This window comes from Helicoverpa armigera, chromosome 8, assembly GCF_030705265.1.
Source record: "Helicoverpa armigera isolate CAAS_96S chromosome 8, ASM3070526v1, whole genome shotgun sequence".
In the NCBI taxonomy this organism is placed as follows: domain Eukaryota; kingdom Metazoa; phylum Arthropoda; class Insecta; order Lepidoptera; family Noctuidae; genus Helicoverpa; species Helicoverpa armigera.
In genome coordinates this window covers 10,921,199-10,939,795 of record NC_087127.1, presented here as the reverse complement: position 1 = coordinate 10,939,795, position 18,597 = coordinate 10,921,199, and the positions used below count along the sequence as shown (strand labels likewise).

General features: G+C 35.9%; 2 protein-coding genes across 3 annotated transcripts in view; one reads left to right on the top strand and one right to left on the bottom strand.

Moving 5' to 3' along the window:
- The window catches only part of LOC110374922 (protein kinase C, brain isozyme), a 201,715-nt gene extending 186,285 nt beyond the window's left edge, over nucleotides 1-15,430 (top strand). Inside the window, exons 4-13 of one of the 2 annotated variants that reach the window (XM_021332853.3) lie at nucleotides 2,237-2,348; nucleotides 4,175-4,303; nucleotides 4,820-5,016; nucleotides 5,825-6,145; nucleotides 6,528-6,701; nucleotides 7,263-7,354; nucleotides 7,847-8,213; nucleotides 8,684-8,848; nucleotides 9,329-9,490; nucleotides 9,965-15,430. In XM_021332853.3, the coding sequence (XP_021188528.2) occupies nucleotides 2,237-2,348; nucleotides 4,175-4,303; nucleotides 4,820-5,016; nucleotides 5,825-6,145; nucleotides 6,528-6,701; nucleotides 7,263-7,354; nucleotides 7,847-8,213; nucleotides 8,684-8,848; nucleotides 9,329-9,481 (1,710 nt within the window). In that variant the 3' untranslated portion in view covers nucleotides 9,482-9,490; nucleotides 9,965-15,430. Of the gene's footprint in view, nucleotides 1-1,924; nucleotides 2,037-2,236; nucleotides 2,349-4,174; nucleotides 4,304-4,819; nucleotides 5,017-5,824; nucleotides 6,146-6,527; nucleotides 6,702-7,262; nucleotides 7,355-7,846; nucleotides 8,214-8,683; nucleotides 8,849-9,328; nucleotides 9,491-9,964 lie in introns of both variants that reach the window. The other variant, XM_021332851.3, reaches the window with a different exon arrangement.
- Nucleotides 15,411-18,058, bottom strand: LOC110374923 (tetratricopeptide repeat protein 36 homolog). Its single transcript, XM_021332854.3, has 4 exons — nucleotides 17,882-18,058; nucleotides 17,237-17,419; nucleotides 16,124-16,299; nucleotides 15,411-15,575 (listed from the first exon to the last, which is right to left on the bottom strand). The coding sequence occupies exons 1-4, from the start codon at nucleotides 18,006-18,008 to the stop codon at nucleotides 15,492-15,494; spliced, it is 570 nt and encodes a 189-aa protein (XP_021188529.3). The 5' UTR covers nucleotides 18,009-18,058; the 3' UTR covers nucleotides 15,411-15,491.
- Between the last annotated feature and the right edge of the window lie 539 nt (nucleotides 18,059-18,597).

The window sequence follows — 18,597 nt, the reverse complement described above, 5'->3', positions numbered from 1 at the left end:
CGCACACTGAAGACTTTTAGTCGAGCGATTGTTCGGGCTCATAAATCAGTATGAAGATGAATGGTAGTACGCACATTATAAAGATCAGTTATTTAGCCAGTATCAGACCAACTGAAAACTTTGATTGAATTCACGATTTTCTATAAAAAATATTTTTCCGCCAACTATTTAGTCGCCTGTGTGCGGGTGCTCTTAGTATTCAACGCTGAAATATCTACATAATTTACTTCTAATTATTTCAGGCATTTCAAATATTGTATGAATGTTTTTCTTTGTTATTTTTACAAGGAAAAGGCTACAATAATATAAAGTCTGACTTACTTAAATGTTTTCTGTAGCTGTTAGCTGAAGCGTTCATTTTCATAATAAAATGTGTTTTTAATGAGAAAGTTCATTACAGTATTTGTTATTCTAGTTGTTCTTTGAAAGTATAAATACAGACGTTTAGAGGTAGCTTTTTACCCGTCTGAAAAGTAGGGTAATTCGGATAATAAGGTAGTTAATAATATCCATTAAAAAAAGAAGGAATTTGAGTTTATATTGTGTATTTTTTAAAGAATAAGTCATACAGACTTATTTTAATTACGTTAATTACAACCATTTTAACGTAAACTCTGAAATAGGTAGAATCACACAAGTAACACATTGTAACTTTCATGACACGGAACACAACACAATTTTACACAATAAAGCAAATAGTAACATCTTTGCTCTGTAACAGATGCATTTGATATTTCAACTCTGCTCATTTTCTTTCTACTTCAAGTTTGTGTTACTTTTGCTGTACTATATTTTCATGATGTCTTTTTAAAAACATTGTAAGGAAATTGTCTATTTTACAAAATGGTAACATGTAACAATTAATCGGAAAGAGTCGGTATACAAAAATTTTAAATTCTGGTACTCAGCTACATCCGGTGAGACTGGAAGCCGACCTCAACATAGTTGGGCAAAAAGGCTCGGAAGATGAAATCGGTATATAAAAACCACATCTTCTGCAGTTGGTAAAATCTAGAAAGCTTTGTAAAACATACTTGGAAAATAGCAATATAACAGAAATAACAGACAAAAAGCACCATGAGAATAATACCAAAAAGTTTGTATTAAAATAGAACTTATTTACATATTATTATGAATAGTCAAGACTTTATCATTTAAATTCATAATTTCATTCATATTAACGCCTTAAAGTTGTCATCGATTTTCTCAACCAATTCGAAAATATGTGGGTGTTAAACGCGTAATAAAACGACTTTCAGAAAATAACAAAATCTAATAAAAGTTCAGTAATAGCCTCTTGGAAATTTATAATTTAAAAATAAATGTATAACATTTATTTGCAAACTATTAAATTTTATTGAAGTTTTCCAATAAAAGGAGATAAAATGAGCCACAACATTTTTTAATATAAAAATCAATCATTTTTATAAGCAATCGCTTCTATTAAAGTAAAATATTGTTCTTTTAAATTCTGCAATAAAAGTGACGAAGAGTGGAATTACTTTTTATGCGAGGTATATTACCAGTATCAATCATTTTAGGGCTACACTGAATCTTCGAGAGATAGACAAAATAAATAATTCAAAGAGCTATGATAAATAGTTTTGAGCGTTATAATTAATGCTGAAAAAAGACTGGTAGATATTTCGAAAGTAAGTCCACAAATCATACAACACACTATACTGACATTATCTAGAAGATCATGACATTGCTGTATCTTCCGGTGTGGCCTTAAACTGTCACAGGACAGGACTAAGTTCGACCATAACTCGTGAATTCAAGACATTCGGCATTCATCTGCCGTATCATAAGGGTATGAAATGGTAATAGTCACCTACACAAAATAAGCGCTGTCACAGGGAGTTGCGGAAAACCATCCAACCTGAACCCTAGCCCACCAGTAACACGTATAACTGACCAACAGGACACACGAACGAAGCACAACTTCCGCAACTGCACATACTCGTCCCCGACGTTCTGCGACCACTGTGGCTCTCTCCTGTACGGCCTCATCCACCAGGGCCTCAAATGTCAAGGTACCAAGCGAAACGGACCTAACCCACTAACGCTTGGACATGCTTCTGTGTTTTAGAACTCTCTACTTCCAGGGTGATGGTGCTTTCTGCTAATGCTTTTTATTTTCTCTATTTTTCGTAGATTCTCTAGGGTTAATAGGAACGCTCGCTTCAACGGGGTCTATGCTTTAATTGATAATGATATGTTTGTGATTGCAAAGGCGGCCTACGCACCTCACAAATGGAACACATGGACGTTCCTTGCGCCAACTTTTTGTGAACACTGCGGTACATTACTCCATGGTCTCGCCCATCAGGGATTAAAATGCGGAGGTATAATATAGACGTATCTATAGAATGACACTAACAAGAGGAAACTAGTTCCTGGATAGCGAATGCTTTAACACGAGAAGACTAATGTATGCCTTTGCAACTAAAAGAATATATGTTGTCAGCACAGGAAAGTTGAGAGTCCCAGGTATAAGTTCCTTTTAGTGAGAAAGGAGGTCCCTTTGCACGATGTCTGGAACGTGAATAATTGTGTACTTAATACAGTTGTCTGACGTATTAATAACGAAGTCCCGTCTTAGGTTCGACCAGAAATTGAATTTGCTTCTGTTCACTTTATTTGCCTGTTTGTCTCTTCTGTGTGGTGTTTGCAAGTTTGTTTGCTGTCTGTGAGCACGTCTTTGCATTATAAGTTATAAAGCACGTAGTTAGTAGTTCATTGTTTGATGCTATTGTTTCAATATAGGATGTAAATGGAGCACTGACAAAGGTTTCATCAACTTGTACTTTATGAAGTTTTATATGATGAAGTATTTATGTAAAAGCGTCTACGTTAGCAGTATTAACAAAATTATTAACATACTGCTTAATATCGTCTCTCTAACTGCCTTATTTGTTTTATTCTTTGCCTTCTAATCGTCCGCTTTTGTAAGCCTACTGTTTATTTTTGTATGTTTTTAAATGTCAATTGGTTCTAGTAACAATTCCTTTGTCAATTTCGCCAATTCTCTTTGAATTGGTTGCAAACCTGTCTGTTATATTAATTACCTTATTATAATGGGGGAAATACAGGTTTGGGATAATTTCGTTATTTCCTTACCTTTTAATGTTGCTTATACCTTTTCCTTATGTTGTTACATTAATTATAATAATAATAACGTTGAAGGCAGTTGTAAATTACCCTGTAATATTATAATTAGTCTTTCCTTACCAAGGTAAACTCATTTTGTTCTCGTGTTAATTCCGTTCTACTAATTTTTACTTTATTCTCTTCAAATGCATGTTTATTTGACAGTTGGAGATCTTTTATTTCACGAAAGTGGGTGAGACATAACGTGAGTGTGTGTGTAAACGTAGGTACATGAACCTCGTCTTTGTATGCGTAAACTCGGGAGCGCTCAGCAGTGGCCGAGTCAACGAGTCACACGAAGACATTGTGTATGTACATTTTCATACACAAGCACAACTCACCCGCTTTCGTGAATTAAACATATATATCTACAAACCTTCAAATAATGCGAAAGTCATTCCCAATATGACCGATACTCAGTTTAAAATTCCCATACATTTTAATGATTCATATATTCGTATTAATGGAGTTATAATGTATAAAAACATTTGCTATTTACGTGCTTTGGTCTGTATTGCGAGGCTATTTATCAAGACGGCTCTCTTGGGAATGATTTACGATATTACTGCGTACTTATACTTTTTTTGCTTTAAGAATAATATATTTAGACTTAATTCCCTGAGTCTCCTGTATCACATTAGTTGTTGCGACAATATTTATGTTTATTTTAATCTGTAGCTCTTACGTTCAAAAGATATGAGCTCTGTTTTTCAGCTTGTACAAAGCCGAGTCTTATGTTTACAAAACAGACATCAATTCTGTGTTCCTTTATTATTTGAATGTTTTTAAGAAATGTCAGCGGCCATAAAATAAAATAAAAAAACAAATGTCTGCTTCAAAACTGTTCCAATTTTAAATCCTTGCTAGACATTTCGCTGCCAAAAAAGTCCTAACACAAGTTCTAATTTTGAAACTAGAACATAAGACAAAAAAAGAAAGAGTTTTTTTTTCGTCAGCTTCACCAAGAAGGTTTACAACCAAATAGCTTTAAAGTATTATTAATTATATTTATAACAAACAGCATGCGACATGAACGTGCACAAGCGTTGCGAGGAGTCCGTGCCGAATCTCTGCGGCTGCGACCATACGGAGAGGCGCGGGCGCATACAGCTCACCGTCTCGTGCCAGGGGAACAAGCTCACTGTTATAGGTAACTATTCAATTATTTTCTGCCTTTTTTTGTGATGGGAAATAATTAAATACCAGCGGTGAGTGTCAGCCTCTTACTGATTAAAACCCATAATGTTCTTTCGTAGGCTTTTTATGTAGTACCAGGGCCGTGGTCCGTCTTTCGAACATTCCCGGCAGACTTTGATCATTGTAAACAAAAATATGTGGTATATTGGCCAGAGAGTAGATTCACCTGATGATCACCTGATGAAAATCACCATCAACATTTTGCTATGTCTTGGTGGTGGTTCAGGATAGTTTCTATCATGAAAACCAACTAAGGCACAGACAAAGAGTGCACGTCATACATAAAACCAGAGTTTTAGAAAAAAAATATCTAAAATAACAGTACACTTCTGTAAATTAAGCTAACCTTATCAGTTAGTACGAAGTCCCATATCTTTTTTAGCAAGTCCACTACTGAGAAACAAAAGCTAGCATCAATTTTATCTAAACACTGTTTGTGACCCTCACTTACAAATGTTTGTTCCAACAGTGATACAGGGACGTAACCTCATCCCAATGGACCCCAACGGCCTGTCGGACCCCTACGTCAAGATGAAGCTGATCCCGGACTCTGATAATGTCAAGAAAAAAACCAAGACCATGAGGAGCACCCTGAACCCAGTGTGGAATGAGACCTTGACCTTCGATCTCAAGGCCGAGGATAAAGATAGGAGGCTGCTCATTGAGGTAAGGGAAGATTACGGATTTTATACTCCTTACGGTTTCCTTACGCTTTGTATGGTATGTGTAACCGTAAGAAGTTTCGAATAAAAAGTTAATTATTCAATAGGTTAGCTAACATTTGATACAGTAGGTAGTTTTCAACGTGGCAATGCAGCCAGCCTTTTGGGTATCCGCCGGGTGACAGCGATGAGGATCAATTTTTCGGCGCTGTTTATTGGTTTTAAGTTTTCTTTTTTATATAAATATAGATTTAGTTTATTTTTAAATATAATGTACTGTATAACCTACAGATTTCATTATTATGTTAATTAAGTAGGGAGGCAATTAAAGTACAAGACATTTTCTTATTGTTATTAGCAAAACTTTTCTCATTTTCATTACAGCAGAATACATTTATCTAACTGAAATATTATTCAAAATAAAGACCCTTGTTACAATTTATTTAAAATTGTCTAAAAATTTCGTTTAATTTTGTTCTGAAATAGTTAAAATTTTAATTTTCTTTCTCAGACATGCAAATTCATAATCACCATGATTTGTGAATCAATTTACTTGTTCAACTATTTGGAATGAATTTCTCATTAGATTTATTCATATTTTAATATTTTAGGGCGTTGCTGCCCTAATTTGGTTAAAATATTTTTGTATATGAATTTATCAAAAAAAAAACGAATAAAAAATATTAATTTTAAGCAGTGCACAAAAAAAACTGGTGGTCCAGAATCAACAACAGCATTTAATCTCGTGTAGATAGAAAATCTCTATTTATAATATATATCACTCCTTTTACTCCTTTTACCAAACATTCCAGGTATGGGATTGGGATCGTACCTCCCGCAACGACTTCATGGGATCTCTCTCCTTCGGTATCTCCGAGCTGATGAAGGCCCCAGCTGACGGCTGGTTCAAGCTCCTCACCCAAGAAGAAGGAGAGTTCTACAATGTCCCAGTACCTGAGGAGGGCACAGACCTCGCTCAGTTGAAGAACCAGATGAGAGCAACCAGTGTTGGAGCCCGCAGGCCTCCGCCCCCGCCGGATAGGGAGGTGCCCCATAATATGGCCGCTGCTGATGTTATCAGGGCTTCTGATTTCCACTTCATCATGGTGTTAGGCAAAGGGTCTTTCGGCAAGGTGAGCATAATTTACAAGATTATATATTTTTTATATTAAAAGCACAATATGTGCGCGATTTGAAAATAACAAATACTTTCATGATCTAAAATTTAGATTAGTTTAGATTTTTATTTATTTAGATTAGTCTAATCTACTGAGTAAACTAATAGCCAGAGCTAAGTCAGTCTATAATAATTTTAATGCGATAGTAATCATAAACGCAGCACATATGCGTACTCTAGAGTTTTCTTCGTGGCAGTTGGCTGTCCACTCGCTTTACAAAAAATCTACGCAAATGTATGTAATTTTCAAAGCCCTAAATGAATTCTTCTATACATTAGCTCTGTTGGTGTAATGAATACCAACGGCCAACTAATTAACCCAATGTTTCCTCTACCAGGTAATGCTAGCAGAACGCCGCGGCACAGACGAACTATACGCCATCAAGATCCTGAAGAAGGACATCATCATACAAGACGATGACGTGGAGTGCACCATGGTGGAGAAGCGAGTGCTTGCGCTCAGCAGCAAGCCGCCCTTCCTGGTGCAGCTGCACTCCTGCTTCCAGACTATGGTAAGGAAACTTGACATGAATAAAATGGGAGTGAGTATGACGAGTGATAGGGAGGAATGGAAGCGGAAAGAGGAAGGCATATTGCGCCGACCCCAAATAAAATTGGGCACGGGGCAGGAAGAAGACGAAAAAGAAGGTTGACTCGTTTAAACGGTGCCTTTTTCTATTAGATCTGTAAGGTTGGCTTTCAATGTGGTTTTGAATATCAGTGCATGAAAGAAGGAGTGGTCATATATTATACACAATATAGTTATTTACTGGATATGATATACATTGACTGCGTCGAGAGTATTTTTGACTACATACTTATAACTGACTATAACAAATCTCCTTACTGCCGAAAACAAAGGCTCAACCTACATAGTTCTTGCACTAAGATTTCGACGAGTTTGTGAGTCACGTCACGACATAACATATCAGCTTAATCCGATCCACATCAGAACACACCCCAACAAGCGCCAACCATCCGGATCTTACACCCATAAGCAGCCCTTTACTATGCCCTTTACAATCTGAATAAAGCAAAAAAAGCTTACTTATAATATCTTCGAACCCTTCCAGGATCGTCTATACTTCGTGATGGAGTACGTGAACGGGGGAGACTTGATGTTCCAGATACAACAGTGCGGGAAGTTCAAAGAGCCTGTTGCCGTGTAAGTACCCTAATATGAATTAATTAACGAATTTATATATCATGTTGTATCCTTGTGATGTATGCTGTTGTGTGGCAGAGGGAAGTACTCGCTAATTGTTTTCAGAATTATATTATAAATGAGACTTGAAACGTTTTGATAATGTTTTTCTTCCAATTTGTCCGTGTTTCAATAAAATAATATTGCAAACCTAATCGAATATGATAAAATTCGCTGACATCTTTGATCACGTTGTGGCTAAGTAATGATGAAGCATTGATCCCATTGATTCTAAATAATTAAGAAGCCTGCCTTCGTTAGTTAAGTGGTCGCAAAGCGTGACTGTTTTGCCCCGTCCACGGGTTCGTCTCAACAAACAACGAACGGTCGCATTGGCGACAATGGGTGTAGACTTTATCATTTAAGCCGACCTCCCAAAGTCATACATACATTTTCTTGGTGTAGGTCTAACAAATTACTTCTACCAAAATATTTCTCCCTTTTCTTCTGCAGATTCTACGCCTCAGAAATAGCCATCGGTCTATTCTTTTTACACTCCCGCGGCATCGTTTATCGTGACCTCAAGCTAGACAACGTTCTTCTCGACCAAGATGGCCACATTAAGATCGCTGACTTCGGCATGTGTAAAGAGGGCATTACTGGTGACAAAACTACCAAGACCTTCTGTGGTACTCCTGATTATATTGCTCCGGAGATCATCTTATACCAGCCGTATGGTAAATCTGTGGATTGGTGGGCTTATGGTGTTCTGCTGTATGAAATGCTGGTTGGTCAGCCGCCTTTTGACGGGGAAGATGAAGAGGAATTGTTCGCGGCCATTACTGATAATAGCGTGTCGTATCCTAAGACTTTGAGTAAGGTATGTAATTTGTTCCTTGATTTTGAGATCTACCATAATAGTTGCAAGTAAATAGTCGTATATTTGAAATAAGCCTAAAATATTGGACCCGTATTTTTTTCTCCAAGAAAATAGCAAAGGGATAACCATGCAAAAATGTTGTGTTCGTCGCTTTTAGACATTTGTGCTATTTAAATGTGATGTCACAAGCCCCTACTTTCGAACTTCAATATGGTATATCTAAATCATTTTCATGAAACAAAAAATACTTTATTGATAGGCTGAAAGGTAGACTTTTTGAATCATCATCGTCTCGGATATTGTACACTGGTTTTTGCGTATTACACCCAAGGGTGCCTTCAAATTAGTCTCGCAGCAGGGCTTTGTGACTAATTTAAAGGCACTGTAATCGTACAAAATTACCTATGAATCTTTTTACCTAACCCACAGGAAGCCAAATCACCAATAAATATTTTTTTTCCAATTTGCAGGAAGCTAAAGACGCATGCAAGGCGTTCCTGACAAAGAACCCGCAGAAGCGCCTCGGCTGCAACGCGCGCGGCGAGGAGGACGTGCGCACGCACCCCTTCTTCCGCCGCATCGACTGGGCCAGGATCGAGGCCAGGGATGTGCAGCCGCCGTTCAAGCCTAAGATTGTGAGTGGACGATAGTTGATTGTCGATAAAATTGGGCTATCGATAAAATTTACATGTCGATAAAATCGACCTGTCGATAAAAATGGCCTATCGATAAAATCGAAGTACCGATACTTCCAAAATAGTCTTTTTTTATTGTTTGATAATATCGATTCGGTTTCATAAAATGTTTTGTTTTGGAAAACTACTTATGTTAACTATTTATATGACAACAATTAACGTTGCAAAATAGGAAGAAAGAAATATGTTAAATTCGTTCACAAAAAACGAATAGAGTAATACCTGATCCATATTCAACTGAAATAACCTACCGGAGACAATGTTCACAACAACTTTTAATCGATGAATTCTCGATTTTGGTACACAATTTTTATGAGTAGGTATTGCCTCTCACAGAAAAGATTTTCAACCAAAATAAAAACACTCAATACTCTCACCAACATACAACAAATTACACTAAAATCATTTTTCCTCCCACAGAAACATCGCAAGGACGTATCCAACTTCGACAAGCAGTTCACTCAAGAGAAGACAGAACTGACGCCGACCGACAAGCTGTTCATGATGAACCTCGACCAGACCGAGTTCATGGGCTTCTCCTTCCTCAACCCAGAGTTCGTGCAGCATGTCTGAACTATCAAGGTAAATACATTACAGCAAAAAAATCTGTTAGAGCTCGTTGAAATATTGGTAGATTTGAATTAGAGTGAACTGATGTCCTCCTACCCGATTATCGGCTACGGCGGTTGTTCTCATATATGGAGATCAGCCAACTGCGCAGCACAAGTATTTGTGCCGACATAGGTGCACTCACTATTCCTTCACTCTCATAGCCCGATGGGACGGCAATCCGACACGACCGGAGAGAGGTCAGGCGCAGGACCGACATTAACGTGCTCGCCGAGGCACGGGTGAATCAGTCACCAACTTCCGGGCTGCTATGTGAAAATTTATGAAACCCACAAAGCGATTTCGGTCCGGGAATCTAACCTGAGACCTCATATCTTTCTGCTATCTACGAAACTATAAGTCCATTTTTTATTTTAGTCACCAGAACTCATCTGACTGACAGACAATGGACCCCTTTATTTTAATGCTTATTTTACTTATTTCCAGGGTTGAATTTCTCGTCATTGTTGAAGCTGGCTGCGTGATGCTCCGGCCACACGAGCCAGCTCTTCACTCCATCTGTCGACTGTCTCTGTCACTCACACGGCGCGAGTCGTTCGCTGTCTCACTCTCGACTCTACGTTTAGTTATCGTTGATTCTTGAGGGAATGCCATTCTTAGGCTCTTCGAAGGACGTTAGGAGAAGTATTTGCTCATTCCCGTTAATTTTACTACTCTTATTTTAAGTCGATGATATTCTATACCATCCAATACGACATGACTAAGTTTGTTTAGTTTATCTCATTTTTAATATCGATATTTGAATGTCACATCACTAGTCAAGTCACTGTCAAAATGTACTTGGATTAAAATGTGTTGCTTCATAATAGCGATGTTAAAAATGAATCGTTATCCTAAGAGTAGTCGTTTGGTTAAGTATAATTTTTGCAATAATTAATTTATTTAACTGCAATAATATTTGAAACGGAATGTAATCCAACGAATTTCGCTAAGCAATATTAATTGGAGTAAAACCTTATTGTTGAATTTTTGCTCTCTACGTAATTTACATTGGCAATATTTTTTTCGGCGATTTTAATCTATTTTAATTTGAGAATCATATTCAGAATCTCGTGACATGGCAATCTCTAATATCATGATCTTGGGGCCACTTGATAATATAGTAAATGTTGATCACCACTCAGTATTTATACCTTCTGTCAAAATATACTCTATTAGAAGTCGTTAAAGTTTATAATTGCTTGCAATTTTGACAGATCGCGTCAAACTGTGTGGATGTTTTATGTTCGATTTCACGTTTTTATCACATATCAGTGTTGTTTATATTGTAAATACTGTCGTGTCGTGTGGATGGCAATATTGTTAAGCGTTTTAGATGTCCAAGGGGCTTAAAGAAACATATTTAGCGTACGCTACGAAGCCAAGTGATCGCTTGAATATCTTTTTAGATCTTCTAGCTTATGTACAATTTTAGAACACTAACTTAATTAAACTGTCTCAACGCATTTTAAAGACATGTGTATTGCGAAATTTTAACTTACTGAGCGAATGTTTGAAGTTAATATTAGATGGATATGGAATGGTATTAGCGTAAACTAAATGTGTTTCCTTCTTCATTTGATTTCACAATAATAATTTAGCTCATTATTATTTGAATCTCGAGTTTACTTACGTAGTTAGAGAATTCCGTTTTATTGTTGACTTTGATCATTTTTGGGCTTTCTTCGATAATAATATTATAATAACTACTCTTTTCTGCCCAAAGATGTCGTGTTTTGTTTTAAAACAATGTGCGCCTGTAAAAAGGTCGTGCTATTAAGTTTTCATTGTCTATGGTATCACGTTGTTTGTTTTTAAAGTTTTTCGAAGTGTCGTGATCGCATTTTGTGATGTATGGATGATCTAATCGTGTATCGTATTAGCTTGACTGTTAGCTTGTATGCGTGTGTTGGTGAATGTTCACTTGTGTGCGTGATTTCGTTTCGATTCGATTTGTATCGATGTTATAATGTCACTTATATTGAAATAAATTTGTAATCATTGTTTCTCATATCAACTGGTAACTAAGTAATCAAAAGTAAAAGATTTTAAGTTTCAATTGAATATCAACAGTATTTTCAAACAGTAAATCAATAAGTTATGAATATTTATAATATCGATACAAATTGCTAACAGCAAATAGCTGTCAATAATCGTCTACTAAAATAGCCTTACTAACTTAATTAATAATTAAACGCTATATAAAGTAAATTTTAAAATCGTATATAAACTCTTGCTAGATTAATCGATGTGGATTAAAAATGAAAAAGAAAGCATTTGATTCTAAATTGAAATGTAATAAAATGACATTTAGGTGTTTTTGTTTTTATTTTATATAAAGTACTTTTAGCTTAATTATAATAATTATTATCTTTCAATAGTATTCTCGATTTGCCGCGCATTCCCAATGCGGTTTTGCTAAAGATAGTTAGATGTAACGGTAATTTTTAAATTCTTTTCGTAGGCGTAAGTGAATTAATTTAAGGACGCTGGCTCGTTTTTACTTCGTTATTGCATTTCAGTCAAACAGTATTCAAGAATCAAGATCATTATTTTTTATTATAATTTATTTTGACATTTATTTTTGTACATCTTTTTAATTTACTGACAGCATTTTATTTTTTACATGGCAACATTTACTAATATTATGAATTTGAACGCATGTTTTTATTATTATTTTTGTGTCAATTTATCATTTTTACTAACATTCTGAATTTGAACGCGAGTTTTTTTTGTGTTAATTGTGAAAACCAGCCAGCCTCGTAGGTTAACAACAGCTGGAGCGGGAGACAACGTAGAGGGCGCGTACGCACCCACCCATCCCCGTGTCTGCGTACAATGCGTACAGACACACCCCGTGGTCCCGTACAGTTATAAACATTTATAAAATAGCTTGTTTAGAGGGCTACTTACCTACATCTTTCGAAATAAATATGAAATATAAAATTGTCTCCTACATATTTACATAGGTATTTGAATGACAAAGAGAAATCTTACAATTGGTTTTTAAAATCAACCAAAAATGATGTTTACAGACTTTGCCGGATGGAAATTAATGTTAAAAAAATCAAGTTAATATCTTCGAAATAATTAAAGTCCAGTGCTTGAAACAATCTGAAAATAACAATATCCTATTCATATTTAAGTAGTAAGAGATTAAACAAGAACTGTGAACTCTATTTCAAAGATATTTTACAAGCGTTTATAACCACACAAAACTATATACCCTCCACCCAGCTACGTTTTCTTTATAGTTAGTGTTAATTAGCTAAACTTTTCTGTTAGAATTTAGAGTACCTTTCTACGGAACTTCTGTGTTTAAAGGAATCTACACAATCAGTTTTCAAAATATTGCTGTCAAAGAGTATCAATCTTATTCATCAAGAGAGATTGCAATTATCGATATTGGCAATACCAAAATAATATCGATGCTATTACGACCGAGATATATCTTTATATCGATACTTTTTTAACAATCTAGGTGCCACACTATTATTGACAAGTTACCATCTTGTCTTAAAACTGTAAGTGTCGTGGAAAGGTGCTCTTAATGAATGTATAACTTCTAATTAGTGTCTGCTAGCTTATGCCTTTACACCCTATTTTATTCTGACTTGGTCAATAATAGGTAATAATATAAATTTAAAAAGTTTATAAAACTTATAGTTATTTATTTATCTAACCGTTATTGTAAGATCTCACTTGTAAATAAGGCATAGTTACGAGTTACTTCACACGTTCTGTTGCCTCCACGGACTGTCAAAAATGACAGATATGACATCGCGTGAGGAAACTACACCTTCTGGTCATAATATTAAGATTCATTTCCATATAACCCGTTGAATATTAAAATTTTAGAATAAGTATTATAGTTCAAGCCATATTATCGAGTTTCCAAATCTTAAGCTTGCTTTATATGCTTCGACATTTTTATTTTAGTGACGTGCGCTGTGACGTTTATCGATAAACTGTTTGAAAATATTCTGCTCTGATATGCCATCACTAGTTCCGTGAAAAAGTATTTGATGATATTCCATTTCTGGGTGACAATGAAAAAAGAAGATTATGGATGATAGGGACTAGGCAATGGATTGAAGGAGTAAGAATAATCTCGAGTCAATCTGTGCAGTATGTTTAAATTGTTATTATGTATAGTTAATGTATGTGTTCAGTGAGAATTAGTTTTAATATCTTGATATTATTTAGCATAGATTACGATATCGTGTTAGATTTAGGTTGCTCTCCTGAGTCCTGAGTTTTGCGTACTTTGAATTGTTTGCTTACAGAAATGATATGTTCATAGTGAGTCGGCCATATTGTGACAGTCGTTTTGTTTTTTTTAAGTCGCTGTAATTTTAACAATAATTTACAAGACATAATCCTTTTAAAAATACATTGCGCTTGTGATGAATAAAAAAAAGTAAAAATCATCAAGAAATAAGTTGTTTTAAATCAAATTTTAAATCGATAAAATATGTATTTATGTATTCGTTTATATCTCATAAATAGGCCTAAACCTTTCTATAGATTAAGCCCGTAGTTGATACAGGTCTTAGTATACTTTTGAAATATTTTACTAATGGATATTCGAGTGTTTAAAATTTTACAAAGACGATGTCGCTAATGCACCATCACCTGTGCCAAAATATGTAAATATTTTCCATAATATATTAGTACTGTATTGAATATTTGTAACCAATCGTTTTTATCTTGTTACCTATATTTTATCATTCTTTATTGTATTAATGGCAACACCAACGAAATATCATCAACTACGATGTTAAAGACGTTGAAATAACAGAAAAAAAGTATTAAAATCAGATAGACAGTTGCCGCTAATAAAATAAAGAAATCAATCACTTCAACTTGTACTATTTTTGCACGTTATCCAATTGTGTAAGCAAATAAGCACTATTTTTAATTAAATAATAATCAAACACCATTGTTTTTCCATATAATATTGTAATCGTTGTTTAAAGTTTAGTCTTAAAGTCAATAGACATTCTTATACTGCCACACTGTTCAGGCTTTTAACCTATTAAACTTTAAACAATGCTGAAATTATTAATAAATCATTTCGAATAATGTTATACAAGAACTGTTTATATTGTTACATTAACTATTATTGCAAGGCTTCAATGAATTTTTAAACTACACTGCAACTATTTCTGTGATATATCATCCTTTCACAAGCTGCGAGGGAGAGTTGTTTAGAACTGACCATTTATTAATATTATAATAAGAAATAACAATTGACATCTCACATAATTCTTCATTATTTATTTTAAGAAACCATGTGCCAAAAATGTTTTATCCATTTTAGTTATGACTGAAATCTAAGCAACTCTTCAAAGTACGTTTTAGCGGTCTATTCAAATTGGCGCGAATGTCTATGTAGTCTATGGCGAAAACGCGCGAAATCGAGCGAAAGACGCCATGTTTGAAGAGACCTATTAAAAATATGTAAAGTGCACTTTCAATTTCAGTTAGTCTACCGTCGTCGCCTCTCACTAGGATTAAATAATAATTATTATTAAAATTTTGAATTTTAACCAATATTTGCGATGATAAAACATGGCCGTGTGCGGGCACAGCTACAGTGACATCTGTGTGTTCGCACGCCATCATGGTTTATGAGATTTTATTGCATATTCTATTATTAATATCGATAGTGTAGTAACAGTATTTCGATTTGTAGTATTACATTTGTCATTTTCAAGGATTTTTGGGGCATGTAGCCATGTGCGGGGGAGTGTAGCCACTTGTAGGGGCGTGTAGCCACGTGCGGGGGACATAAGCCACGCGCGAATGTCTCTCGATAGATCTGTGACTGGGATCTCTGGTTGTTTGTATGGATTTTCTCGAAGGTGAATGTCGATTGTACTCAACAATATAAATTTCTAATCCATTAGATTTTATTTGTGTTTTATTTACAAGTTGTCCTTATCCTAAATACATAAAAACATCTTTAAAATTATAACTTAATGTCTGTTTCTCCTCGCATCACTTGACTCAGCATCTGGTTGCACAGAGCTGCATACGGATTCAGTTCTACCACCTGGAAATAAACATGTCAATTAGTTATAATAAAATCTACCATAGGTACCTACTTTTACTAGCGGGTTATGTCTAGTAAACAGTAGTTTTATGAGTGAGAGAGTCTGCCGGTAACAGGAGGTAAGTAATAAAATGAAGCTCAACTGGCTACTTATCGTTGTGACAATCTCGATATTTCGTCAAAACCTGGACCACTGAACCTACTGCATAAAATGCAGCATTTAACTCGTTTTAATTGCAATTAGTCGACTATGTAGCTAATTATCGAGCTTTCTAAAAACACGGAAGCTATATAAAATATCGATAAGAATATTAATTACGGAAATAGATAAAAACAATGTTAGAACCTGTTTCTTAGTAGGTAAAAAGAAATCCTACAAAAGCAAAAGTTCTTAAGAAGGAGGTGCCTATAAATGTTGTTTGCTTTTTTACGTAAAAACTACTGAAAAGATGAAAGGTGTTGGCAGTCATTTTGCTTATAGGCACATAATGCTGCTTAGGTATATCTATTTGCTGGAAATAATAGTGCGGTTAGTTAGCTATAAATACCTGTTTCTTAGCAAAGCTGCTGCCCAATTTAGCAGCCTCAGTGAAGACAACTCTTGCGTCGTCATCGTTCCCTCGCTTGCGCAGAAGCACGCCGCGCTGACAGAGCGCCAGTGCGCGTGCGCGAGACTGCTTGCCTGCTGTCAATTCGAGAGCACGGTCGAGGTCTGACATTGCATCTGGAATTGCAATATGACTCATTTTAATTGCAAAAAATCTTAATATAATTCTTTATGGAATTGTGTTTCTTTTTTTTTAAACTTTTGGTCTCCAGTGTCTTTATTTCCGTATATTGACAAAGTTGATAAAGATAGGTACCTATGCCAATGGTTAGTACCTAACTTAGAGGCAAGTAAGAGTATAGGTATAAGGGGAGTACATAATGGGAGCACATAAGGGGAGTATATAAAGGGAGTACATAAGTGGAGTACATAAAGAAGTTAATATGGCAAGTACATAAGAAAGTATATAAGGAAGTACATAAAAGGGTAAGCGTACGGGTCGTGGTGGCCTAGTGGGTAAAGGACCAACCTCAAGTATGAGGGCGCGGGGTCGATCCCAGGTCAGGCAAGTACCAATGCAACTTTTCTAAGTTTGTATGTACTTTCTAAGTATATCTTAGACACCATTGACTGTGTTTCGGATGGCACGTTAAACTGTAGGTCCCGGCTGTCAGTGAACATCCTTGGCAGTCGTTACGGGTAGTCAGAAGCCAGAAAGTCTGACACCAGTCTAACCAAGGGGTATCGGGTTGCCCGGGTTACTGGGTTGAGGAGGTCAGATAGGCAGTCGCTTCTTGTAAAGCACTGGTACTCAGCTGAATCCGGTTAGACTGGAAGCCGACCCCAACGTGATTGGGAAAAGGCTCGGAGGATGATGGAGGATGATGATAAAAGGGTACGTAACGGGTGTACATAATGGGAGTACATCAGGAAGTACATAATGGGAGTATATAAAGGGAGTACATAAGGAAGTAGGTACGTAAAGGGAGTACATAAGGGTTGTACATAATGGGAGTACATGAAAGTTCATAAGGGATGTAGGTACATACATAAAGGGAGTATATAAGGGGTGTACATAACGGGAGCACATAATAACACCCTCGTCACCACTCACCATCATCCTTCTTCATCATCCTCAACAGCTGTGCCCTGTCGTTGTACCCGGCTGCCCTATCGGGTGCCGCTTGCACACCCCTCGTCATAGTCTCTAGAGCTTGCTCCAGTTTACCAGCCTCCGCTAACCGGACTCCTTCAGCACATAGAGCTATAGACTCCTTGTATGCTTCGGTTGTCGGTTCTGGAATATTTATTATACATTTATGTAGGTACTTACCTACAAGGTAAAGTGTTGCTTAAACTAGCTCTTTAATGGTAGAATATAAGGTTCAATATTTATTATAGGCAGGTCAATATATAGGTACAGATATATAGGTAATTAAATTGCGCAACATTATCTAAGTAAGAATACAAATTAATTCATAATTGACATTATAGAGTATGATTGCAGAAAAATTAATTTTAAAAGTTAATCACATCGCAGCCTCCTATGGGACACTTCCATGAAACACTTGTTCGTCTAACTTAGTCGTCCATCAGCTACCTTACTACTATACAACTTGATTCTGTCTTTTACGTAGTACCTAACTATGTCGCTGTTTATCTATCAAAGTACTTCTCATAAGTTCTACTATCAATATGACCGGATTTCAACCATTCAACCACTAGATAAGCAACTCAAAATTTCAAGCTTCCTTCCTACCTTCTTCATCTTCAAGGAACTGATCCCCCACATCTTCAACGACATCAGCAGCTATAGTCGCCGTCGGATCAAAAATACTCCTCAACACAGCCTTATCTCTCTCACTAAGATGATCCAACGCAGCCATCGTACACGACTGTACTCTATCAAACACTGATGACAACTGAACGGGATTGTAGAACAAGTTTATGTTAATAACGCTGGTTGCGACTGTATGTCGCCCCGTGAATGGACTTGAGATTTAGTAAATCGGTGTATAGATTTTATCTCGTAATGTAATTAAGAACCGGTTGGTTGCATTAAAAGCTAACTTTTGTTTGGTACTTACATTTTGATAAAAAGTCTTACAAACCACACAAATGTCAAAATGGTGTTAAACATTGAAAAGTTTCGAGATGTGAGATACTTTTCTCAAATCACATTAAAATAACAACTATGCAACTGTTTCTACACACATCGAGACGTTTAGTATTGGCACCTATGCACCTTGGAATCCACACATCCAAATCAAAAATAGCCTTCTGAGATACCCTTAACCCATCACTGCACCAATTTTTCAAATTGGCTCCGCAATTCTTGAGAATAGCGCTTTCAAGCAAACAAACAGACTCGTCAGATTTAAATTATTAGCAGGTATAGATTATGCTGAATGTCTAATATTATGAGAATATCAATTCATATTGATACAAATTATGTGTTCTAGAGGCAAACTTCCA

What these genes read in the sequence shown, in the direction of transcription:
- LOC110374923 (XM_021332854.3), bottom strand. Translation starts at nt 18,008, where the DNA reads ATGGCTGCGTTGGATCATCTTAGTGAGAGAGATAAGGCTGTGTTGAGG. An exon ending in GTTCCTTGAAGATGAAGAAG is followed by an intron (nt 17,420 to 17,881) that starts GTAGGAAGGAAG and finishes TAAATATTCCAG; the next exon opens with AACCGACAACCGAAGCATAC. An exon ending in GCAGCTTTGCTAAGAAACAG is followed by an intron (nt 15,576 to 16,123) that starts GTATTTATAGCT and finishes GTTTATTTCCAG; the next exon opens with GTGGTAGAACTGAATCCGTA.